The 27,266-nt window shown below is 35.3% G+C and overlaps 2 protein-coding genes and 1 pseudogene across 4 annotated transcripts; 2 read left to right on the top strand and 1 right to left on the bottom strand.

Moving 5' to 3' along the window:
* Window positions 1-4,933: 4,933 nt before the first annotated feature.
* Window positions 4,934-8,616, top strand: LOC120161661 (translocase of chloroplast 90, chloroplastic-like). 3 transcript variants are annotated; one of them, XM_039171885.1, is made up of 4 exons: window positions 4,934-5,173; window positions 5,370-5,382; window positions 5,461-5,586; window positions 5,968-8,616. In XM_039171885.1, the coding sequence occupies exons 3-4, from the start codon at window positions 5,466-5,468 to the stop codon at window positions 8,235-8,237; spliced, it is 2,391 nt and encodes a 796-aa protein (XP_039027816.1). In that variant the 5' UTR covers window positions 4,934-5,173; window positions 5,370-5,382; window positions 5,461-5,465; the 3' UTR covers window positions 8,238-8,616. The 3 variants fall into 3 exon arrangements, with proteins under 3 accessions (XP_039027816.1, XP_039027821.1, XP_039027813.1); XM_039171890.1 differs by lacking the exon at window positions 5,370-5,382 and having other exon boundaries at window positions 4,934-5,138; XM_039171882.1 differs by lacking the exon at window positions 5,370-5,382 and having other exon boundaries at window positions 4,935-5,173.
* Window positions 8,617-16,658: 8,042 nt separating this feature from the next.
* On the top strand, window positions 16,659-20,742 carry LOC120161633 (annotated as a pseudogene).
* A 298-nt stretch (window positions 20,743-21,040) lies between these two features.
* Window positions 21,041-25,228, bottom strand: LOC120161642 (calmodulin-binding receptor-like cytoplasmic kinase 3). Its single transcript, XM_039171860.1, has 7 exons — window positions 24,284-25,228; window positions 23,936-24,163; window positions 23,362-23,636; window positions 22,352-22,517; window positions 22,168-22,257; window positions 21,730-22,028; window positions 21,041-21,401 (listed from the first exon to the last, which is right to left on the bottom strand). The coding sequence occupies exons 1-7, from the start codon at window positions 24,537-24,539 to the stop codon at window positions 21,192-21,194; spliced, it is 1,524 nt and encodes a 507-aa protein (XP_039027791.1). The 5' UTR covers window positions 24,540-25,228; the 3' UTR covers window positions 21,041-21,191.
* Window positions 25,229-27,266: the final 2,038 nt, after the last annotated feature.

The following is a 27,266-nucleotide window of genomic DNA, read 5'->3' as shown; positions in this document are numbered from 1 at the left end:
TAAATTAGGAACACTAAAATACTGAAGTAATCTTACATTTGTATAATAGTTAATAGATTATATATATATATATACACTGATTCATATAAAATCAAAAGAAAATTGAGTTTAAGATTTATATATTTTCAAATCAAATATGACAATATTTTACTTACATTTTTAATTTAAGGATTATAAATAATTTTAAATTAATTGATTTTAATGTATACAATAAAAATAAAATATTTATAAAATACAATTGATTTTTTCGTTCAAATATAAATTAAATCATTTATATTTTCTATACATTTTATCTTTTAATTATATCATATACAATATTTAAATTAAAAGCGTGAATAAAAAAGAAATATTAAATTTAATTTGAAAATATATAAATCTTAAATTTAATTTTTATTTTAATTTTGTATAAGTTAGTATTTAAAATATATATAAAATCTATTCAACTATTATACAAATGTAAGATTTACTTTAATGATTTAGAGTTTCCTAGGTTCGAATATCTTCATGTCCATTTTCCTTTCCATTTTTTTTGGCATTAATATATATACTATTGTGCAAACTAAAAACCAAAAGTCAGGGTTAGCTTAGTTGGTAAGACGTGCTCTTCTCCTACCGTTTAGTTTAGGGGTGTGCAAATCCGGGTACCCGTAACTGAGTCGGTGATTTTTCAGCTCGTGTCTCTATCCGGATGTTGATTTTACAGGTACCCGTATTTCGGTACCATGTACCCATTTTTTTTTCATTTTCAAATTATTAATTTAAAAAAAAAATCTATACACAAATTTAAATGTTTGAAACTTCGAATTACATACTACAACATCCGAACACAAAATTTAAAAGTTTGAAATACAAAATCTAATAATCTATAATATAAATAATTCATTATAATATATATATTTATGTTTTGTGTAATGGGTATGAAAATTTGGGTTGTGTAATGGGTTTATTTGAAATGGTTAATGGACTTATAAATTTAATTTGGGTAATAGGATACTTTGGTATTGGTTTTGGCATTTTGTAACGTGGACTCTAATTTGGACATTGTGACAAGCATAGTATATTCTCAAATAAATAAGTGTTTTTTCATATAAATAAACTACAAACATAGTATAAAGAATAAAGGGTCGATCCGCATAGACTTTGAAGATTCTGATATTAAAAGGTTTTGGTTTTGATTTTGGTAAAAAGGTAAAGAAAATGGGGGGTTTTGATTGAAAGAGAGGAACAAGAAATACATGTAAAAATAAAAATGATGGTGACAAATTAAATCTAGGAAAAATAATGAAAGTAATTTTTAGAAGAAATTCAATTAAGTAAAACAGTCTTAGACCTCACTTTGCCTCAATTTTAATTGCATCAAAGAGGATTTCTATTCCGAATAAATATCGGTTATAGTCTACAAGGTCAAACCCTTGTAACTCATTTTTCTCTCCGATAAACCAACAATCCAAAGTCAATCTTTGGAAGTCCTTATTTGTACTAATCACGACTATCGTCACTGGCAACAATATAGTTTAAGTTTTGGAAAAGCCCAACTCAAGTTATGTTGTTTCAATGAGGATCGAACCCGATCTCAATTTCCTTATCGAACATCGCTAAGTGTTTTCACAGAAAGTCGAATGTGCTACAAGGTGATCCTTCCTCCCAACTTTAAATCGGAACAACAATCAAACCAACGTCGACTTTTTGAAATGAAAGTGTTGAGATTTTAAAGGAAAGGCTAATTGCCAATCCAAGTTTATAGAAAATTGAGAGTTATATCCGAAGATATTAGGTGTTTTTCAATTCTCACGATTGAAATTGAGTCATCGCTTTAGCCTTTGGCTTATTGAAAAATTAGCTAAGCATGATAGAAATCATACTTAGTATTTTTAAAGAAAGTAAATAAAAACTTAAAAGTAAAACGAAAGAGAAGAAAATAAGAAAACTTTATTAAAAGTAAAAAGCAAAGAACAAAGCTAAATCTAAGTATGTTTCAAGTTTTATTCTGAGATGGTATTTATAGCTTTCTAAAACCCTAAAAATAAATTGAAAATAGCTAAAACCCTAAAGATAAACAAGTGATAATTCCCAAATTCAAATTCAAATTAAATCTAAGTCATATGTTTGTCCTTTTAGATTATGTTGACTGAATCGTCTTTTGGAAGCTTCTATTGATTGGGCTGTCAGAATATGCCACGTCGGACATTGTCATGCCCCAAGTCATGCTCGCGTGTCCAGCCTCGACTCCAAAATAAAAAAACTGTAGAACTTTGCTTATTTAATGTTGTTTACGGAAATTAAAGGTATGAATAGAAAATGAATCAAAACACCCCAAATCAGAAATATCAAAGAGATAACAATAAGTAACTAACATCACAATAGTAACAAAAATAAATCACTCATCATATTTTTATTTTGTATTCTATGATAAAGGCTTCAATTGGATAAAAAATGAACATGTATGGTCACCAAGTCCAAATGTAAATGTTTGAAATTTCTTAAGGTCCTCTGAGTTATTTTCACTCATGCCGCCAAAGCCACTTAAATTAATCGATATCCATGTACGAACATATTCGTGTTAATCTTGAGGTCGTGGGATCGAGTCCCATGGAGGGCATTTCATAATTTGGAGGTCTCCTACGGAAGCTGTTCTCAACCTAGTGTTGGGGGCAGCCTACTATCATACCTCCCCTTATCCCATTACATATGGGAACAAGGGACAACCATGTACGAACATATTCGTGTTAATCTTCGATCACCCTTCATTCCGATTTAAGCTACCTGTGTTTTACCTTGATGCTGCTTACCATATGTGGAACTCGAACGAATTCATTTGTTGAGCTGATTGCAACCGACCATTTATTTTTGCATCGGAGACAAGTCCTTAAGATAGCAATGTCATAAATCTGCTCGATTGTGAATAACTTTATTTTTAAAATAATCTAAACTAAAAATATTCTGAAACAAAAATAATTTAAATCGAAAGTAAACTAAATTTATTTTATCTGAATTTAATTAAAATCAAACATCTATCGAATTTTAAATCAAAAATTGATTGAAAGTAAACAAATAATTTATTTTTATTATTATCATTTTTCAACAATATGATAAATAATAAAATAAATATTGTTTAAAGACCAAATAAATCATTAAACCTTCTTATACTAATATAGATATAAATCCCTTTTGTTTAAATGAACAATACTAAATTTTCAAAGAAAATATTAAGATGGGTAAACTACATAAATGATCAGCAAACGTTTAGGGCTCTTGCATTTTCATCACCCAACTTTTAAAAATTATAATTTAGTCACTAAACTTTTAGTTCGTTTTCAATACGATCTCTGACGTTACCTTATGTTAATTTTATCTGACATGACAATTACCTCCCTTTAACCCTTCTTCTTCTTCTTGATGATCCCACCAACAAAAACCATGGAATCCACACCTTCTTTAACAACCATATGCAAAACCTTAGCTTTTTTTTTTATAAGAATTTCAGGTCTCGTTAAAAACCTCCTTCTTGATTAATAGAGCTAGTAGGGTAGCTCCTTAATCAGCGGAAGAATAAAAATAGTGTCTTAGGATTTTATTGAACATAAGAAATTACATAAGATACAACCTGGTAAACACCCTTAACAGAAACAGATAAACATGGAACAACCCTAAACCACTCATAAACTAAAACAATAGTACAACCAATCTGTCCTATTAACCCATCTAACAACACCTTCTAATACAATAAAAACCAGCATTTACAACCAAAAACTAAAATAAATGCCTCTGAATACAGTTGTTGAGCAATTAAGAACCAATTGTAGGAACAAGTTCTAATGAAATATCGTAATCTTCGGGGACCCAAGAGTTAGGTTTGAAGGAAGGATCAACTTCGTGCACCATGATTTTGAACAAATTATCACCGACCTTCAACTCCAACAACTCATCAAAGTCTCCCTTGAGCCTTTGTGAGTATTTGAATTTTAGTCCGATCAAAATATGATGGGAACTCACAACTGTTGTCGATTGCTACTAATTTGCCCCACTTAGATGCAATGTTTTTGAAAGTATTCCAATTCCAAGCCTGAAAAGGAATACCTTCACAAACTAACCAGACGCGACGGCACTCCACCACTAGGCTCTCTAACCAAGTTTCTACTCTGGAAAACCATTCTGCAAGAGTCTCTAGTTTCTCATCCTTCACTAATCTCAACGAATCGGAATCTTCAAAAACCATTAAAACCGCATTTCCAGCATCTCTCATTAGCGTGAAACCAGCTGGTCCTTTGGCTTGTATTTGGTTAGCAAGATTAGCAGTGAAAATATTTTGTTCGGGCCCTTGCCGTTCTTGACCGGGAACGCCATCTTAAACCCCCATGTGGTGTGAACTTCCAAATGACAATGAAAAAATCAGACCCCTACAAAAAAAAAAACACCACCAAATTATAATGTTTCAACGTGTTCTGTTTTTTTAACAATATTCAAACAATCATTATAATATCTATGGTTTCAAGGGCACCTGGACTATCTACCTTGAACTTGATCGCAGCCCACCCTGCAGTTGGTACACTTATTGTGTTACTTTCAACAAGGTCAGCAAAATTATGTCAATGATCAAAAGAATCATATTCATTATTATATTCATTATTAACGAGTTGAAAGTATTTAAAACATAATCACCTATTTTAATAAAAAAAATATTAACAAACCTCTGTATAGATACAATATTTAAACCAAACACAAAATCCAAATTTAGGAACCAAAAAGAAAATTCCAAGCCCAACAAAATCATTTGGAAAATGAATCAATCTCGTGAAGCACGATAGTCCCGGTCGTACTCGATTGCGGTGCCCAATTACTACGAGCGAAGAAAAGGCCTAGGGCATAAGAAAATAAGAGAAAAATCAAAATTGGGAAATTGGATATCACTGATTAGCTGTCTGTCTTATCTGATTTCTCTTCCTCTCACAGCCGCTTCTTTTCGCCCTCTACTCTTCCTTCTGATTTCAATTTTGTAAACAAATAAATAAAATAAAATAGGCCTGATACCGCTATCTCAGAGCTGCTCCGGCCGAATCGAATCCGTTGCAGATTTTGTTGATTTTCGTCAAATGTTAGCTGGGCCTTTTCTTTTCGTCGGACAGGGAGATTGAATTTGGGTATTGTTCACGCCTCAATTTATTTTTCATTTTGGGTATGAAGTTATTCCCACTGTTTTTATTTTCTTATTTCTGTGATGCAATGTTTCTCCTTTGATTCATTCTGTAATTTTTGTTCCAATTGAATTTTTTTTGTAATTTTGTCTTACAGGAATCTTAAATTTACTCGAATGAGCTGATAATTTTTAAAAATTTATTTGGAAACGAGTGTTTTTCTTTTTTTAATTCCAGCTTGTGATTTATGGTGAGGATTTTTTCATGCTATTACCGACATGAGGCTTAGCATATAAACGATAAGCTGAGCCCTTTGGTGAAATTTCAGGAAGGATGAAAGGTATTAGAGACTGGGTTTTCACTCAAGTTTTGGCCTCTTCTAGACCACTGTCCGGCAGCGGTGGTTTCTTTCCTGAGGCTCCTTCGTCTCAAGAATTTGAATCAGAAGATCAAGGTACTAGCTTCTCCCCTTTCCTACATATATTTGGTAGTACTTTTGACCCTCTCACCAAATTTCTTGAAGTGAAAGTGTGGGTAAGTTTGTAGATAAAATCGTGATTTAATATCTGTATGAATGTTCTGATTTCAAGGGGTACTCTAAATTACATGACTAAATGTTCGACCTTGGTACTTGAATGGAGAAGCATATTTGAATAAATTAAACCTTGAGAAAAGAAAGCTTGCTTATCTAACTGCAAAAAAAAAAAATCAAATGCAACATTATATATCTTGGAGCTGCCTCTTTCACGTATTACTTGGCAGTTGGCAGATTAATAGCTAGGAGTTTCTCTGCTTAGAATCAAATCTTTATTGTAACTGTCTTTTATTTCATTAGGTTCATCTCAGACCAGCAGTTCGGTAGCATTGTCTGTGCCTCCTTATATATCATCCTCTTCTGGTAATATTCATGATAATGACCCTTTTATTTCACGGCAGCAAGTCGTAGTTGAAGGTTCTAATCTATCACATAGTGGTCCTAGTAGAAAAAAGATGGACCCATTGGCTAAGATTGAGAAACTCCAAATTACATTCTTGCGTCTTCTCCAACGTTTGGGGCAACCTCATGATAATCTTCTGGTGGCAAAAGTTTTATATAGGATGCACCTGGCAACATTGATACGAGCAGGGGAATCAGATTTAAAAAGAGTGAACTTAAGAAATGAGAGAGCCAAAACAATAGCAAGGGAACGGGAGGCATCTGGTCTCCAAGGGTTAGATTTCTCTATTAAAATACTTGTCCTCGGCAAAACAGGAGTTGGCAAGAGTGCAACCATAAATTCTGTGTTTGATCAACCTAAAACTGAGACCAGTGCATTTCAACCTGCCACTGATTGCATTCGAGAGGTCACGGGAACTGTTCATGGGATTAAAGTAACATTCATTGATACCCCTGGTTTTCTACCTTCATCTACTAGTACAATGAGAAGGAATAGGAAAATTATGCTGTCTGTGAAGAAATTCATTAGAAGATCCCCACCAGATGTTGTTTTATACTTTGAGCGGCTTGACCTCCTCAACATGGGTTATAGTGATTTCCCCCTTTTGAAGCTTATGACTGAAGTTTTTGGTAATGCAATTTGGTTTAACACTATCCTTGTCATGACACATTCTTCTTCAGCACTTCCTGAAGGACCTAACGGGTATCCTGTCAATTATGAATCCTATGTGAACCATTGCACTGATTTAGTGCAGCAATATATACACCTGGCAGTATCTGATTCAAGGCTTGAAAACCCTTTACTTTTAGTGGAAAATGACCCTCAGTGCAAAAGAAATTTCATAGGGCAAAGCATACTTCCAAATGGACAGGTTTGGAAATCTCGGTTCTTTTTATTATGCATATGTACCAAGGTTCTTGGTGATGCCAACAAGCTCTTGGAGTTTAAAGACAGTAATGAATTAGGACAATTAAGTAACAATCAGTTGCCTTCTCTGCCTCATCTTCTCTCAACTTTTCTACAGCATCGGTCAGTATCAAATCCAGCTGAACCAGAAAGTGAACTTGATGAGATTCTGCTCTCAGAGGAAGCAGAAGAGGAGTATGATCAATTGCCTTCAATTCAAATCCTGACGAAGTCTCAATTTAAAAAATTGACTAAATCACTGAAAAAATCCTATCTTGATGAGCTGGAATACAGAGAGACTCTTTATTTGAAGAAACAGTTGAAAGAAGAGTGCCTTAGACGGAAGGAGGGCAAGCTCTCCAAAGAGAAGAGCTCTGAAGGTAATGATGGTGATGATACTGATAACAAGGTAGCTCCAGAGGCTGTCCAATTACCGGATATGGCAGTCCCTCCAAGTTTTGACTCAGATTGCCCCATACACAGATACCGCTGCCTTGTCACAAATGACTTATGGCTTGCGAGACCTGTTCTCGATCCCCATGGATGGGATCACGATGTTGGATTTGATGGAATAAACTTGGAGACAGCTTTGGAAGTGAAAAAGAAAGTTTTTGCTTCAATTGCAGGACAGATGAGCAAGGACAAGCGCAATTTCAGTATTCATTCTGAATGTGCAGTAGCATATGCAGATCCTGTCTGGCCAACTTATTCTTTAGGACTTGATGTTCAGTCTACTGGTAAAGATCTTATGTATAATGTCCACAGCAATGCAAAGCTGAGGAGCCTCAAGCACAATTTCACTGATTGTGGACTCTCTGTGACATCATTTCGAAACAAGTATTATGTTGGTGCTAAGCTTGAGGAAACCATCTTGGTGGGGAAGAGAATGAAGTTTGTTATGAATACTGGGTTAATAGAGGGTTCTAGACAAGTGGCATACGGTGGGAATTTTGAAGCTTCTTTTAGGGGGAGGGACTACCCTGTGAGAAACGATCATCTTAGCCTGACTATGACAGCTCTCTCATTTAAAAAAGAGACAGTACTTGGTGGTGGTTTCCAGTCCGAGTTTAGGCCGATTCGAGGTATGCGGCTTGCTATTAATGGCAATATAAATAGCCAGAAAATGGGGCAAGTTTGTGTGAAAATGAGTAGCTCTGATCATGTGGAGATTGCATTGGTTGCTGTCTTTTCAATTTTCAAGGCCCTTTTGCATCGAATGGCCACTGAAAATGGAGATATTGAAGCATTGGAGGGTGCCTAAGTGCCAGAATATTTTGCTGCAACAGAAAGACTGGTCACGAAAACGTTCTATATCTCGAATGCTCTTTTCATCCAAACATATGATATTGTTTGCGGGGTTTTTCGAGATCTTTTTGGATATTGTTCGTGTTAGTTCAGATATGTAGGAAAAAAGACAAGGTGTTGGATGTTTGTCCCACTGCTAGCTCCACTATGCTGAGGAGGTGATGGTATTTGAGTACCCAGTAGAGCTTCCATCCATGTCTGCTGAGGTCAGTGTCAAACAAGGCCATAGCTGTACAGGAATTCATGATAAATGAGGGTTTTGTATTGTGATTCATGGAATAAACCATAATAGTTTATAGTTGTAAAAGATTGAACATAACTCTTTAATTTTGATCTAATAAGTTCAACATTTTATCATGAGGAATTAGTAGATGGGTGAATACTTATCATAACTGTGAATAATTCAAGAAACAATTTATACTTTGTTTCAAATAAGAAATTCATGGATACATAAAATCTCAGTACAAGTTTAAAGAGAAAAAAAACATATCAAAGAAACCTGTATGAACATTTGATTGAAATTAAGTCGTACCGTGTTAAGAACATCTAACCTTAAGCGTTAGCCACCAGAATCAGAACTACAGAACTATCTATATTATAATAAGAAAAACTGTATGAAAGTCTATTTATATTAGATTTATATTGTTTGGTACAAGTACAGTTTGAGTGATCCTTTTTTTAAATTACTTCTTAAAAAAGTTGAAATAAATAATTTTTGTGAATTTTCTTCTTCTTCTTCATCGGGAAGGAAGTGGGTTAATGGAAAGAAGAATTATTATATATATATGTGAGTAGAAAGGACAAGTGAATTACTTTTTAATTTTTAATTTTCAGCTCAAGTTTCCGTTAATGAGTTAATGGGAGTTATCGAATAAGGGGATAAAATCAAACGGATCGATAACGAAAGGTTAAACACACTTAATTTTTAAATCGATGACCAAAATTCATCAAACAAAAAACAAAAGGGACTATTCGTAGTTTTACCCCTTTTTTAACCACATCCGGTAAGTTAGGGAAATAAGGTTAGTCGAAACAATCAATTTAACTCCCGAATTAAATGAGGGACCAACAGCCAATCTACCCAATACCGTATCGCCCCGTGTAAAGCCTCACCCAATCAGAACCAATATTGCTTAACTCCACGCAAACCACGGTGAGTAACGACCAAGCGGTTGTCCTCTAAGGTACGCCACCTCCGCGCGTACGTTAGCGCGTACTATCTCCACTAACGTACGCCTCCCTACTCTGGCCGAGTCTTGTCTCTCTCTCTCTCAACAAGTTTCCCTTTCCCATCATAATGGGTGTTCAGTCTTCACCTGATTCTCCTAAGGCACTTTCTTTCCTTATCTTTTCTTTCTTTTATTATTTTTTTATTCGGATGTTGATGCTTTGAATTCGTTCTTTTTACTTAAATCTTTTTTATTTCTAATTGGTAATATTCTCTGATCTGGGGTTGTTGTAAAAAAGGTGACCTTTTCAGTCCAGGATTATGAGCTGAATCTTGTTTTTTTTAAATTGTATTCATGTGATTCAAATTAATAGATATCGTATTTTTAATTATCTCGGACTATTAAAAAAGACACCATCAACACAAATTTTATTATCATACCGGTAACAATAACTATGTTATTAGTTCATAGTAATATATATTATAACATTAATGTTACAAGCTAAAGAAACAAACGATAAAGAATTTAGGGTATTCTTCTGTTCAGGGTCATCATGGTGATTTTCTTACCCTATCTGCCTTAATTCACGATTCGCTTCAATCCTTATGAAGGACTTGTTGAAGCACAGTTAAAAGACTCCCACGTAAGGCGCTTCCAATTTCTTCGAAGTTTCAGTGCGAGTCACTCTAATTTTTTAGGACTCTCTTGCGAGTCACTCTAATCTTTTGAATATCGGTATTGGAGGTAGAGTATCGATATTATATAATTTAAATATTAATATTAGAACGAGTGCTGGTATTAAGAAGACATTTTAGAATTTTACAAGTTAAGATCGAGCATCGATACAATCAATCTAGATATTGATACCCACTCATTGATATTGATATTATTCTGTACAGAATCAATTTTATCTTAATATTTTTATCTCGATTTTTTAAAACCCTTTATAGTATCAATACTATTCTATCAATACTGAAACCATTTATCGTCCATTCAACAATTCTTAAATCTATCCTAGCTCACAATACATACTTACCATGTTATGAATGTTAAAGTATATTTGGTTAGGCAGTTAATGACATGTGATAGTTCTTTACACGTGTCCTCTCAGTTGGTTATGTTGTTGCAACATCTCATTGGTGGTTTAGCCAGCTCATTTTTAGCTCTTTAAATAGCTACCATTTCTTGTATATTAACACAATGATTGAAATACAAAAGTTGATACATATTCCAGTATATTTTCTCTCTTTAACATGGTATCATTCGATGTCATATCTTGAAACGGTTTCATTTTGCGTTGGTTGTTTTCTTCTTCTTCCTTGCTTCTTGGGTTATGGTTTCTTTGATCTTGTTAGTTCAATCATGGTTCAACCTGCGACGATGTCAGATATAGCTGAGGATGAACAGTTCACAGACAATAGCTCGCATATTTTTGCTAACAAAAGGATCAAAGTGGGTTTGACTGATTTGAACTATCTTTTGTGGAAACAAGTGATACTCACAATCCGAGGGCTTGGTCTTGAAGGTGTTCTTGATGAATCCATGGTGGTTCCGGTGAAGTTGGTTCTTAACAATGCTGGTGAGCAGATTATCAACCCATCTTATTTGTGTTATGTCAAGCAAGATAGCTCTTTGGCTTATTGGCTCATTTCAACCATTAGTCCTAACATTTTACCCCAGTTGGTTGGTGCTGAATCCACAACAGCAGTCTAGAGTGCTATCACCAGGTTGTACTCCAAGCTTTTTACTACAAAAATTATGGCTTTACATTGTCGCCTTAGGTTAATGAAAAAGGTTCACAATCAATGAGAGATTACACCATGGTCATTAAAGAAATATGTGATCTTCTAGCCACATGTGGTAGTCCTATTTCTGATATTGATCATATAGCTACCATTCTTAATGGTCTATCCGGTGAATATGAGCCAACCGTTGATGTTATCACAGCGAGCAGAGAACCCTTTACCATGGACAGCGTGGTATCAATTCTTATCGATGTTGAATCACGCTTTGATGACTCCTTTCGTTTTCTAATAGGGGTAAACTTCACTCGTTATAGCACCAATCAGATCTCTGATTGTCAGCACCACAAGCATCATGGGGGTTCTAAACCTAACAACAATACTGGAAACAGATACAAGGGTAGGCCCAAGCAGTAATATCAACTCTGTGGGAAGCTAGGTCACCTTGTTGACAGGTGTTGACATAGGTTTGATCAAAATTTTAAGGGAGTTACTGCTCAACATTATTCTTCAACTTCTGAGGCACATGGCAATTTCTGTTCATGTTTTCCTCATGTTTCTGATTTCTATTACACTCCTTTTGTAAGAACAAATGCAGGAGATGAAGGCTCTTCTGACATAGAGTCAGTTGACAATGTCCAAGTCAATACTTTGATGGTTGATGGTCCTCTGAATAATGCTAAATGGTTCCTTGATTCAGGAGCCACGCATCACGTAGCTGGTACTTCTTTTATTATCACAAGCAAATAAGCATACACTGGCAGTGGTAAGGTTTATTTAGGGGATGGTTCAACTGTTGCAATTACTCATATTGGTCGAAATGTTTTTTTAAACTTCTTCTAGAGATCTTTTGCTTGATCAGACGCTATATGTTCCAAAAATAACCAAGAATATTTTGTCAGTTTCAAAGTTTACTAAAGATAATTCAGTCTACTTTGAGTTTCATGCCAATTTTTTCTATGTTAAGGATGAAAGCACAGGAGTCGTGCTGCTGGAGGGAAGGCTTGATGGAGGATTGTATAGCTTTGATTGCCAAATTCTAGGAGAAATAACAGATGTTCATAACACAACCGTTAAATATACCAATGAGTATTGGTTGTGGCATAAAAGACAAGGACATCCTGTAGCTGAGGTGGTGAAGTCAACGCTTAATAAACAACTAAATGTAGATAACACTGAAGTTTGTGCAACCTTTCAGATAGGAAAAAAGTCGAGTTCTGTCATTTCATGTATCACAAACAGTGTATAATCGACCCTTTGAGTTGATTGAAATTGATGTATAGGGTCTTGCCCCTATTGCTTCTAGTAGTTTTCGATATTTTGTGAGCTTTTTGGATATGTACTCAAGGAATAACTGGGTATATCTTTTAAAAAATAAAAGTGAAGTTGTTGTTGCCTTTGAAATGTTTGTTGTTATAGTTTCAAATCAATTTAATTAAACCATTTTAGCGTTACAAACAGATAGTGGATGAGAGTTTCGATTCCTAGAGACTATCTCACATCGTCTTGGTGTTTAACGTAGAAGGTCGTGGCCCCATACCTCACAACAAAATGGGGTAGTGGAAAAAAAGCACAGGCACATAGTTGAAATTGCTCTAGCATTATTGGAAAAAGCACCAATGCCTCTGACGTACTGGTCTCATGCGGTCCTCATTGCGGTCTACCTTATTAACAAGATGCCCTCGAAGCTTCTTAGTAATATTTCACCTCATCAAAAGCTGGATGGTAAGCCTCCTAACTATAGTTTTTCAAAATCTTTGGTTGCAGTGTTTTCCTCATCCCATGGCGTTTAATACACATAAGATGGATTTTCGTTCCAAGGCATGTGTTTTATTGGGTTATTCTTCAATGCACCATGGTTATCAATGTATGGATGAAAATCGAAGAATATATGTATCCCGAAGTGTGGTGTTTAACGAAAATATTTTTCGTTTTGCTCATAAAGCATTATCTTACAACAAATGTGCCAATGTGATGTTTCGATAGAGATCCTTATCGGTTGTTTATAACAAGAGTGGCACTATTATGGTTCTTAATCAACAAGGACATACCAGTCTTCATCATACAGTTGTTCAAAGATCAAGTTCCAATTATGACTAGATCTTAGATGCAACTAATGTTGCTCAATCTGAAGCTACAAGGAATGAGACATATGTGCAGTCTATAGAACAAACGGGTGATGTTTCTCTTTCTCTTGATTTTGAACAAGATGTACCCTGTGAACAAGATCAGAATCAAGAAAGTGTTCAAGATACAAGAACAAGTAATACTCATGCTATGATCACTTGAAGCAAACATGGCATCTTTAAACCAAAAGTCTTTTCCATTCAGTGCAAAGGTGTACCTGGAGACATTCAAGTTGCTCTCAAAGATAATAACTGGAGGGAAGCTATTATGGCTGAATATAATGCTCTTCTAAGTAATAACACGTGGGATATTGTGGAATTACCAAATGAGAGAAAAGCCATTGGTTGCGAATGGCTTTTCAAGGTGAAGAAAAATGATGATGGATCTATAGAAAGATTGAAAGCTCGTCTTGTTGCCAAGGGGTACTCTCAGATAACTGGGCATGATTTCACGAATACCTTTAGTCCTGTTGTTCGGTTCTTTACAGTGAATATTTTGATTTCATTAGCTATTACATGCAAATGGAAAATAAGGCAGGTGGATGTGAACAACACATTCTTAAAAGGTGACTTGAGTGAGGATGTCTACATGCAACAAATTTCTGGTTTTGATGAACATTCAACTGATGAAGTTGTCTTAGTGTGCAAATTAAAAAAGGCGTTGTATGGGTTGAGACAAGCACCAAGGGATTGGTTTCTTAAGTTATGAGAATTTTTGCTCATCTTAGGGTTCAAGTCTTCAAGGGCGGGCTCTTCGTTGTTTATTCGCAAGAATGGAAGTGAAGTGATATATGTGGTAGTATATGTAGATGATATTATCATCACTGGGAGTTCTTAGTTGGAGATCAACCAAGTAATCCATGAACTGCATGAAAAGTTCTCCTTAAAAGATCTTGGACAACTTAAGTTTTTTCTTAGCAAAGAGGTGCATAGATCACAAAATGGCTTGTTTCTTTGTCAAAAGAAATTTATCACTGAATTGCTGCAAAAAAACCCAAATGCTTGATGTGAATCTTGCCTCTACTCCCATGGAAAAGCAACTAAGCTTAGAAAGAATGATGAAGAAGTGTTAAGTGATCCACGACAGTACCAAAGTGTACTGGGGGCACTCCAATATATTTGTCACACTAGACCAAACATCTCATTTGTAGTTAACAAAGCTGCACAATTTATTATAAGAGCCCACTGAGGTACATTGGCTAGCTGTCAAACGAATTTTACGTTAATTACGAGGAACGTTAGAGGTTGATCTTTGGTTTTCGGCTCAAGTGCAAAGAATGATGGTACTTAATGCCTTCTCAGATTCTGATTGGAGTGGAGATATTGATAACAGAAGATCAATATTTGGGTATTGTGTATACAATGGGAGCCATTTGCTTGCATGGAGTTCGAAAAACATCGGGTATTATCTAGATCCATTGTAGAAGCTGAGTACAAGAGCCTTGCTGATGTTACATCTAAGGTTGTATAGGTAAAGGTTGTTCTACATGAAATGGAAGTTGTTTTTCCTGAAGCACCTAAAGTTTGGTGTGATAACACCAGTGCAGTTGCTATTACTACAAACCCTATTTTACATACAAAGAGCAAACATATTGATCTAGATTTACACTTTGTACGAGAAAAGGTTGCATCACATGAAGTCTAAGTCAACTATGTTCCAACTGACAGCCAGGTTGTAGATGTCTTAACAAAACCTCTTGGCTTGACGAAGTTTGAATTGTTTAGGAACACGCTGTGTGTTTTTGAATTTAGATAAGTTTGTAAGAAGCGGGGTGAATGTTAAAGTATATCTCGTTAGGCAGTTAATGACATGTGGTAGTTCTTTACACGTGTCCTCCCAATTGGTTATGCTGTTGCAACAGCTCATTGGTGGTTTAACGAGCTCATGTTTAGCTCTTTAAATAGCTACCATTTCTTGTATATTAACACAATGATTGAAATACAAAAGTTTATGCATATTTCAGTATATTTTCTTTCTCTTTAGCAATGAAAACACAAAGAAAAAGAGTTCATTACTTTTAACAAATTATTATGGATAAAAGCTCATTCCTTCTATCTTTAAACCTTCTTCTTGCACTTGAATTTAGATGATTTTCCAATAATATGAAAATATATTAGACCAAAGAATAAAAGAATTATACTTGCAACATTTAACTAAATCTTAATCTTTCTTCTCTTCTCTAAGACATAATTATACCCATTAGTTGTTTTCTTTAACTTGTTCCCATGTAAAGTTCTCCATTTTTTTATTTCTAACAAAATTAATATATATAAAACAAACACGATAGGTTCCAAAAAAATAAGAAAAAATTTGTTACTTTTAGAAGCTAAATGGAGTAATTACCCTCTAAGTCCTTGTCTTCTCTTGGTTCCTACAAACTCATCCTCTGGGCTTAATATTTGGGTCCACCAATAATCACAATTATTAGTTTTAATTCCAATTCATCTAAGTCTTTGAAACAAATACTATTTTTGATTATTACAGTCAATCTTTTAAACAAATATTATTACAGTCTATCTTTCAAATAATCTTTTTTTTAAAAGGAGGGAGCTAGAAGACCAAATTCTAGCAATCAAGCTGGCTCTAGGGCTAGCAATCAAGCTGGCTCTAGGGATACATTTCTCATGTCATCGTGGTATGTTCGGGCCACAGTCGAGGGAGGGTCGTAGAAAACATGGGTGCCACTTGGCAGTGACAAGCTAATTGTGCCATATGATCCGCCAGCAGCGATGAACCATGTTAGCAACATGAAAAATCATCGAGGAAGAATGTCTCTGTTCCTTGTTGTGCAGCAACCTCGGCTAAAACATCTTTGTTGTTCGATTCAACTAAAACTGAAGAGAGGCTCATACTCCGCGCTAAAGATAGACCTCGAACATCCTCCAAAGCTCGGCGTCAAGGACCGAACATTTGCCAATGATCTTCGAGAAGCCCCGGATCCATCTTCTTTCATGGTCGCGAATCACACCTCTACACGCTGCAAACCCAACTTCATTCCGTTGCGCTCCGTCAACATTAATTTTGACATAATCTATCTTTGACTATCAGAGTCGATCTTTCAAACAAATACTATCTTTTATCGATTATAATTTTTTACTCAACGATTGAGATTAAATGGTTTAAATTCTCCCTTCATCCAACCGTCCAAATTTATTTTCATTTTGGTTGTGGTTGGTATCAATACCATTCATTAAGTTAGATTGAACCTTCACTTGTCTTCTAAATTCTGTTACACTCTCTTATCTCTCTATTTTTGTATTTATAGATTCTCGTGCGGTTTTCTTTTCAAATTAGTAACATAAATTCTCTTTATCTTCCCTTCCACGTCTCTCTTTATACTGTCTCAAGCCTCCGCCCAAGCTCCACCAACCAGCCCAAAACTCCGTGCCACGTGAGGCCATGTCAGAGCATGCGCCGCCGTACCAAATCGAATCCCACGACCCGGACCAAGATCCTCTCACCGTTCCTTTACTCTTTCAACAACAACGATCCATTAATTCTACCTCTCAGGTCGCCGACGTCTGCCCTTTCGAAAGCCTCGACTACGAGTAATCTCTCTTCTTACCTATTTTTCTTTATTTCTGCTTATATTTTTAAAATTTTAAAATCGGTTCAGTGTTGCTCTTTCATTTTAAGGATTGCGGAGAATGATTTCTTCAAACAGGACTGGCGAACACGTGGAAAGTTCCAGATTTTTCAGTATATTTTCATGTAATGGCTTCTCTGTTTCTTGATCGGCAGTTCAGTCAGTTTAGTTGGTTTCTTCAATAATCTCGCCGTGGAGAATATCGCCGGTGTTAAGTTCGTCGTCACTTCTAACATGATGTTGTCACGAAGGTATCTTTATTTATTTTTTTCTTTTTGAATTACTGATGAATTTTGTATATCAGTAATCTTTTTTATCCGGGAATAATTTGCTCCAAATATTCGAATAACTTTATCAGCAAAAAAATTCTTAAATACTCCACTAGTCCACTGTTGTATCGCTTTAGAAAAATAGTAATTTTGAAGAAATTTTATTTTTTTAAAATTTATTCGTACAGGTACGGGATGGCATTTCTAGTGTTTTCTGTATCAAATCTGGTCCTAACTCTCTTTGCAGCCATCCTAACGGCGTTTATTTCTCCCGCTGCTACCGGTTCAGGTATACCGGAAGTGAAGGCTTACTTGAACGGTGTGGATGCGCCGCATATATTTTCACCGCGAACTTTAATGGTTAAGGTAATTATTGCTTATTAGCTAATTCTTTTTAAAAGTTCAATTACAAACGATGAGTTGTTAGTTTACCGAAGATCCTTTGTGATGTTCAGCTTGATGCTGAGTAGACATACACAAAGTCGGATAAAAAATCGATTCGGTTTTTGACCTAGTTAAAAAATCGGATTTTAAAAAAATCGATTCGGATCCTAATTGGTTTGAATGGCCGGATGGTGTAATCGGTTTCGGTTTGAAAAAAACCGGTTTGTAGCCATGATGAACAAAAAATTACAAAAATAAGATTTGAGAGATGTTTAGGTGTTGTGTAATAAGATTTGAGAAAGTTGTAATCAACCAAATACATCATCAACCTATTTATACATGTTTAGGGTGGTAAAATGGTGATTTTTTAGAAAAAAAACGGTCACAAAAACCCTCAACGGCTAGTTTTTAAAACCCCATACCGGTTTTTTATCCGGTTTTTTTCAAACCGGTTTATAATCCGATAAAAAAACCGATCGTCTAATTTTTTTCAAACCGGTTATACTATCCGGTTTTTAAATATCCGATCCGGTTTAAAAAAATCGATTTTTCCCAAATCCAGTTTCGGATATTTTTTGCGCAAAATCGAATATTCGAATTTTTTTTGCACCTCTAATGCTAGTGAAGAGCTGTTTTTCCCTAAATTTTATAATATGTTTGTGTTTGTTGATTCTAATTATTTTAAATTGCTAATTAATTGAGTTAATACCTAGTTAGTTATGGAATTAATTTTTTCCACTTTTATATTTCAATGTTCGACATTTATATTGGAATTAATTTTTTCCACTTTTTGAGAATTGAGGAAGAACAACCACTGTTCTTTCTTTTCCATTTCTTCCATTTTATGGTAGAAAACTAGAAATTAATACTTGTGTTAGATGAGCAGATTGTGGGAAGCATTTCTGCAGTGTCTTCATCTCTGCTGGTTGGAAAAGCAGGGCCTATGGTGCATATTGGTTCATGCATTGCATCATTGTTCGGACAGGGCGGGTCAAGAAGATATGGCTTAACATGGAAGTGGCTTCGTTTCTTTAAGAATGACAGAGACCGACGAGATCTTGTAACATGTGGATCAGCTGCTGGAATCGCTGCTGCTTTCCGTGCCCCAGTTGGAGGCGTGGTGTTTGCTCTTGAAGAAATGTCATCTTGGTATGCAAAATTGTTACATCGTTTGGAACATCATCTTGATATTATTATTAGCCATCCTTTCAGCAGTGTACTAGGTGTCACTGCATACTGCTCTTAAGTGGTATTTTTTAAGGTTTTACAGACGTCCCGTTTTCATTTTCTCTTTCATTCATCAAGCACAGGGTGTTCATGGTGTCTTTCTGACAAGACCAAATAGCCAAAAGTTGACACCTTAAGATAATATCCTGGTTCTGCTCTGCAGGTGGAAAAGTGCCCTTCTTTGGAGGGCTTTCTTTACGACTGCTGTTGTTGCAATCATACATCTAGCCCTAATTGATGTTTGTTACAGTGGCAAATGTGGGCTATTTGGTAAAGGGGGTTTGATAATGTTTGATGCCTATTCAGCAAGTGTTTCGTATCACATTGCTGATGTTTCTTCTGTTTTTGTTCTTGGAGTTATTGGGGGCATATTAGGAAGTTTATACAATTTCCTTTTAACTAAGGTTATCCGAGTTTACAACTTCATTTATGAGTAAGTTCTATTTTTCAGATGTGTGTTTTTGCACCAATTACCATTTTCAGAATTTGGTATAATATAATTTAAAGGGTTATTCTCCTTGCTTATTTCCCCACTTTTTTCTCCTCTCAGGAAAGGCATTATTTATCAAATTTTTATTGCTTGCATAATCTCGATTTGCACATCATGTCTGCTTTTCGGATTACCATGGCTTGCATCTTGCCAACCGTGCCCCTCGGATGCACCTGAAGCCTGTCCCACAATAGGTCGATCTGGTAACTACAAGAGATTTCACTGCCCTCCTGGTCATTACAATGATCTTGCAAGCCTCATTTTCAACACAAACGATGATGCTGTCAAAAATATTTTTAGCAAGAATACTGCCGCTGAGTTTCATCTCTCAACAATGCTCGTGTTTTTTGTCACCTGCTTTATTCCAAGTATTTTTAGCTATGGCATTGTCGCTCCAGTAGGTCTATTTGTGCCTGCAATAGTAACCGGAGCATCTTATGGGCGCTTCATTGCAATATTACTTGGTTCTCACACAAATCTTGGTCATGGTCTTTATGCCATACTTGGTGCGGCTTCATTCCTAGGTGGATCTATGAGGATGACAGTCGCCTTGTGTGTTATAATTCTGGAATTGACCAATAACCTGTTACTTTTGCCATTAATAATGATGGTTCTCCTTGTTTCCAAGACTGTTGCTGATGCTTTCAATGGCAACATTTATGACCTTATTATGAAAGTAAAAGGTTTTCCATACCTAGAAACTCATGCTGAACCTTACATGAGACAGTTAACTGTTGCTGATGTTGCCTCCGGTCCACTTCAGCTCTTTCATGGAATTGAGAAGATCGGCAACATAGTACACATCCTTAAAACCACAAGGCATCACGGGTTTCCAGTTATCGATGCATCTCCAGGTTCTGAATCCCCAGTTTTGTGTGGTTTGATACTCCGTGCTCATCTTATTGCACTGCTAAAGAAGAAAGCATTCTTGTCCACCCCTATTCGGTTAGGCGTTGATGCTTTTAGGCATTTCTCAGCAGACGATTTTGCAAAGAAGGGATTGGGTAACGTTGACAAGATAGAAGACAGAATTAACTGATGAGGAGATGGACATGTTCTTGGATCTACACCCTTTTACAAACGCTTCGCCGTATACAGTTGTTGAGACAATGTCACTAGCTAAGGCTCTCACACTTTTCCGTGAAGTTGGTCTGCGACACCTACTCGTCATACCAAAGATCTCCAGCGTAAGAAACACTTTCCATATTCATTTTCCTTAAGCGCATGGTCCATGTTTCTGAATTCTGATTTAAATGGTTAATGGTGTAAATGCAGAGAGAACCTGTGGTGGGCATATTAACAAGGCACGATTTCATGCTAGAACACATCTTTGGTTTGCATCCATTGTTGGGAAGGAGCATGTGGAAAAGATTGAGGTTTCAATTGCCCTTTTTATTGAAACTATTCTAGTGGGGGATCTCATTCATTGTTGCAGATCTCGTTTAACTCGCAAGTGAAAGGCTAGCACGTCGAATCCTTTGAATCTGTATTTTGCACTTACAGTAGAAGTTGAGGCAGGTCGATCTCCAGCATGCAAGTATTATAAGCATAGATCTTTTCACTGCCGTAAGAATTCTGATTCGATAATTTGTGTTTTCATGTTATAATCATATTTAAGATACAATTGTATCGAATTATCGGATGCAGTTGCAATGTACTGAGGAGCATTTACTATCACACCAATAAAATGAAATTTAAGCATTATTCTTTAATAATTCCTTTTGATGCCGTCACAATGACACACAGTCAAAGAGGCAATGGCGAAGAACAACAGAAAAGCGAATCATAGCTTTTGGTTAAGACCAAATTTGGATTTTACGGTATACTGCAAAAGAAGGGGGGAAAGGGAAAAAAACACTAGGAAATAAAAGGATATGAGCAAAGGGGAGAGGAAACTGCTATTGGATTACGTAGAGTTACCCTCGCCTTGAAGTCTTAACGTACTCGGCCCTGATTGCCCATAACTGTTCTCCCACAGATTTCATCTCCGGACGGTCATTTCTAACGGGTGCCGCACATTGAAATGCCAAGGCAAATATCTTCGTTAGTATCTCTGCATCTACAAATTCTTCCATCCTTGGATCCACCAATTCCGCTACATGTCCTTCATTATACTTACGGAACGCCTGTACGGACATTAAACCATGAATCCCGACGTGCAAAATACTAGAAGCAAATACCAAGTTATTGTTTTCGAAGACCGGATATCTTGACTCTCGAGTAACTTAAAAACCCAAATAGCCAACTGACCACCTAGAAGCAAAAACTAGAAGCAAAGTTATTGTTTTCGAATTCTTTCTGTATGAGACTTGTAGTGAGAGCAGAGTATGTGAACAAAGAAAAAAGATTCATTGATTAGATATTGATTGCAGATTGTCTACAGCTACTCCATGTGACTGTTCCCTAATAAACACAATAACAAAAGCCTAACAAGAGAATGAAGGGCAAGCTTACCCATCTAGGAGTCACGCGCTCTTCAGCTGGTCTCCTTAGCTCCACGGGACGGCGGCCAGTCAGAATTTCCATAAGTAGAATACCGAAAGAGTATACATCACTCTTGGTTGTGAGTTGATAGGTTTTCATATACTCCGGATCAAGGTAACCTGCCGTTCCTTTCACTTTGGTTGAAATATGTGTTCGGTCAGAGTCCATAGGGCCAACTCTTGCAAATCCAAAATCAGCCACTTTAGCTCTCATGCTTTCTGTCAGAAGAATGTTGGATGACTTCACATCTCGATGGATGATTTGCTTTTCTGGTTCATGATAAAAAGATATTATGAGAAGGCGTAGGCTGAAATATAAGAATGTGTGAGGCCATGATAAAAAGACCATATACGAGTGTTATTATAGTGCAGTGGTTTGGACCACAACAAAGCTGAAGTGTTTGCTTACCTGCATAGAGATGGAGATACGTGAGGCCATGAGCAACATCAATGGCGATTTCAAGACGCTGATTGAAATCTAGGATCTTCCCACGCTGACCTGCCAGGAATAGCAGCATAATAACGGTTTTTAAAAGCCCTTAACAAGATCATTTACCAAAAAGTTGGGTACTTATCGTGGGAAGAGAACTTACCATCTAAATGATCTCTTAGAGTACCATTTGGTACATATTCTGTAATGATAAGCCGTTCATTTCCTTTATCCACATAACCAAGTAGCTTCACAAGGTTCCTATGATCGATCTTTGCTAGAAGTTCAACTTCACTGCTGAACTCCGTTTGCAGATTCTCAAAATGTTCCTAGACAATGTACTCATGTCAGCCAACCAAACAGCTCTAGCGTAGAACAAGATGGCTTAAACCTTAACGCATGAAACAGGCACAAGAAAATAACTTAAATATTTTAAGCCACTTCCAATTTCCTAGTCCGTCACAATTGCCAAGAGATTTACAGAGTCGATATCTAAGAATCCTTTTAAAATAATAAATAAATAAATGTGAGAAAATTTCAAGATTGATACAAGCATAAAACTTTAGGTACATTTGATGCAATGTGGATATGTTACACTCTTTGGTGTTCATTATCCACTAGCCCCAACAGTTAACAATAAAAGTTTCCCGTGCTCAACGTCCTGTTTGATCAAACCACTCCACAAGTTTACAACTTAGGTGGTCTGCTTGGTCTGAATATGCAAAAGAGAGAACGGAAAATATTCTAATCTAATGATTAAGCTAAAGAGTACGAAAGTGGTTACGAGTCTTAACAAATTAAATAACACACTTTTCATCCTCACTGATTTTCATCCTTCATATTAAGCAAAGCCTAGTGTCTGTGTCAGTCTTACTAGGCTAGCGTCCTCGTATGTCAACTGATTCACTGTTATCTTCCCTACAAATTATTAGATGATGAAATCCGAGATGCTTCCGTAATTCTGTCTTAATCTGATGTACTAAAGAATGCATGTAAAAGGAGAGTAATTCACTGCACTCCGTTATTAAATGTATTTTATCAGTACTCCTATTTAGGAACACATGCAATAGGAGAATCCTGTGTATCTCTAACATGCAGACAGTTAAAAACTGTTCATGATCCAAAAATAAAAAAGCTGCAGAAAAAAAATCCAAGTGAGCAGATTCACATTACCTTTTTGGCTCGTTTAATCGCAACAACCTGGCCAGAATCTAGATGAGCCTTATAAACCGTTCCAAACCCTCCTTCGCCTATCTTTAGTGTGGGTGAGAAATTATGGGTAGCTCTGTTCACTTGTGTCATATTGAGATTCACTGACCCGATTCTATAGAGTTGCGGAGAGTTAGACATTGAGAACCTTGAAGGACTAGGGGGTACTCTGAGTGGGCTGGCCGGAACCTTCTCGGGAAGAGAATGAACACTCATTTCTGAAGGGGCAGCTGATTCAACTGCAAAAACGGAACCATCCATTCATAACTAGAAACAGAACAAGCAAATCATGATTCATTAGAAAGAACAAAAAAGAAAGTTGAACTGTCAAAGATATGATAACAAATAGGAAATAAACATCGCAACATTGTTTATAAGCAGTAAAGACAAAACTTTAGACCCAAAATATTATCATCGACTACTCATTTGAAACTTGCATCTAATGGTAGAATCTTATATGCAGAAAAACCTTGTTTAGGATTTCTCTAATTTCATAAATTCCGATCGACCAGGTACAGCTAAGTAAGTTAAGACTCACTTGTATTTAGATCCCTCGAAAGAACAGCGTGGTCAGTAGGTCTCTTTTTCTTGTACAGACAGGGGCATATAAAAACACAAGTTAAAAATACCCCAGCTGCTGCTGCTATCCCTACTTTGGTTGAGGCCGGATATTTACGATTAGTGTTCCCCTCCAGATTATCATCGGGTATCTCATCTTTCTTGGGGTTGTGCAATAATTTCCGTCCTCTTCCGACTGATAAATTGGCTGCCAAAAGCAAAATGCATCAATAAAGTTTCTAAGAAATCTAATCCTATCATGTAATAAACATTCATAACACTTGTTAGATGAAATATTTTAAACTAGAAGCTCAAAATAATGTGTCACCTAATGAAACATCCAAACCACAGTCTGCACCGGTATAGCCTTCCAGCACACAATTATCTTCATAGTGAAACTGCAGAACCTTGCAGAACAAAACTTTATCTACTAGATTGCCGTTCAAATAAAACAATTCATGACAGTTCGAGTTTGAGTACGCTATGTGATTGGCGCCGCAAATCTTCGACTTTACTTCAATCCCAGAGGCAAAGAATCTTGATAATTGCACAAACAACAGTAGACTAAACATAGAGGCAGCCATTCCCGATGTATTAACTCACTCAACTACCATAAAATTATTACAAAGGAAGCATCATTTATTCTGCCAACCGCTTCCAAGTAATGACAAAGGGGAGAAGCATGCAAAACCAACCCCCGGAACCTTAATTACTTCATTCATTGTTGTCCATAACTCAATACAGCAAATTAATGATGCATGGTAACCAAGGTAAACCCCCAATGAACTTGAAGTAGTGAATTGCTCTCAATAAACAAATCTAATATTCAACAATCACAGAAAAAACAAACCCAAACTCAGTTTCTCTTTAGTCTCCAAACTAACAAAGGGGACAACTTATCAGAGATTATTAAATCGTTCAATTCTCTTTCTTCAAAGGGTATTGCAAAATTTGACCAAAGTCTTCACGATTGAGTTGACTGAATCAGCATGATTCCTGAAACTCTGATAGATATTAAAGCTGAACCCCCCTCTCTCTCTATTTAAAGCCTCCCAAAAGTGTTTTCGAACAGTTGACTCCAACAACTAGCGAGACCTGCAAAATTCAATCAAAAGCTTTAAACTTTATGATCAAAGTCACTTCCACCTGACAAATTGTGTGCATATATATGAAGAAAACAAAAACAAAAAAAAAGGCATAGATGGAACTTGGAACAGTAGTAAGAGAGAAATCCAAAACCTTCAAAACCCCAGAAAACATAACCAATCAAAGTTAATTTCAACCACCCAATTCACCAAATCATTAAATGAAACGGGTAACCCAGACAGCAAAAAACATATAAAAACATCAGAAAGGATGGAACAGGAAAGAATTTCACACCAAACCAGAAAAGTGACAGACAAAGGACGGCTTGTTAACGGTGAAGAAGAAAAAAAATAAGGTCGCTATTTGCTGGTGTAGATGAAGTTAATAGTTGTTTAAGCGTGTGAAATATCAAGGAAAGACCTGACCGGCTCTTTTGTTTGAAAGAAGAACGAATAATGGTGTGCTGTTTTGAGCTTTGACGTAACCCATGGCTGTCTCCAAGTACTTTACTTGCTTTTTTTATCTCCAAAAATAAGAGTAATTTACACAAATAATTTTTTGATTATAAAATATTATTTTATTAAATTCTTTCACTACTAAAAATTATAAAATAATCTTTTAACTATAGAATATTACTTTATTGAATCTCTTGAATATTAAAATTTATAAAAAAGTCATTTGACTATATTCATTATGTTACGAGCTCATCATTTTCTGTTAAAAATTTGACGAAATTTTGAGATAAACATTAACTTGTTGACTTTAATATGATAAAATATGATCTTAGAATCTCAAACAATTATAATATTTCAGTCATTATATCAATGTCCATATTAGACAATCGTCAATTTTTTAACGAAAAATAACAAGTTTAGAACATAATTAATATTCAAGTGACCACTTTGTAATTTTTAATATTTGAGGGACTTAATAAAGTAGTACTCTATAGTTAGAGGACCATTTGTGTACTTTACCCAAAAAATTAGTAAATAAATTAATAACAACCCACCAACGAATAATTTTAAGGCAGAAAAATAATATAAGAAATAGTTGGACAACATTGACCTTTAGTGATCAACGACTTGAATGATGTCTTCACTCAAATTTATCGGAGTAAAGTATACATATAGTCCTTGAATTAAGTTAAAATTATTTTTCAGTCACTAAAAGTTTAGAAATTACAAAATAATAATTAAACTTATGAATTGATAATTTATCAAATTATTATAAAATGGTTGTTACAAATATTGAATTATTATTAAATAGTCTTTAATTTTATCAAAATCAACTAATATTTTATAATTTATAGCAATTATTTTATAATTTTTAAATTTTAGATCTAAAGAAAACATCCATCTCATTTAAATTTCTTTCTTTTCGTATATTCTTGAAGCGTTTGTTTTTTCCTGCTTTTATGGCACGGTTGTTCTTCTACTTTTATCACACAATTATGTTTATCATTATAGTTTACCATTTCGTGTTTTATTCATCGCAACACACCTTATGATCAGGAAAGCTTGACAATCTCGTATACTTATATCCCTTTTATAATAGTGTGTCAATGCATTCAGAATCATTCGTGGAGTAATCTACATCAATATTCCATCTATATTTTAACAAAGACGTGAAGATTATCGATAGTTGCTATTTTTTTTTAAGATGAAACATGCACTCAAGTGAGACTATTATTTTTTTAAAGCGTTTAATATTGTTGCTATAAATAGGTTTGAAATTATCCTTTTTAGCTTGACTTTAATTGAAGTCAAACCAAATCAACCTGTTATCCAGATTTTAAAATTTGAGATTATTTTAAAATATTTTTAATAGTAATATTCATTTTTTTTGTCTCACTAGCAAATAAAAGTCAAAACCCTTCTTATAGTATAACGATTTATATTTCATTAATTAATTGATTCATTTCGATTAAATATTATAAAGACGACGATTTTTATTTTATTATTCTCTTCATATTATCAAAAACATTATTTAAAATTAGCGTATTATCTAACTAAATCAATTAGTTATCGATCGAATAATAAATAAAACACTATTAATACAAAGACGAATTGCTTTAAAAATAAGCAATGGATTTCAAATTCAACGCTTTTAGAGACGGTAGTTTTGTTTTGAATAATTAGAATTGCTTTTGGTGAGAAATATGTCTCACGTCAGTGAAGGTTTATTAATATTTTAATTCTCAATTAATTCCGATATTCTTTTCTTAA

Source organism: Hibiscus syriacus, unplaced genomic scaffold, assembly GCF_006381635.1.
Source record: "Hibiscus syriacus cultivar Baekdansim isolate YM2019G1 unplaced genomic scaffold, ASM638163v2 tig00002880_pilon, whole genome shotgun sequence".
Taxonomy (NCBI): domain Eukaryota; kingdom Viridiplantae; phylum Streptophyta; class Magnoliopsida; order Malvales; family Malvaceae; genus Hibiscus; species Hibiscus syriacus.
This window is presented reverse-complemented; position numbering and strand designations above follow the sequence as displayed.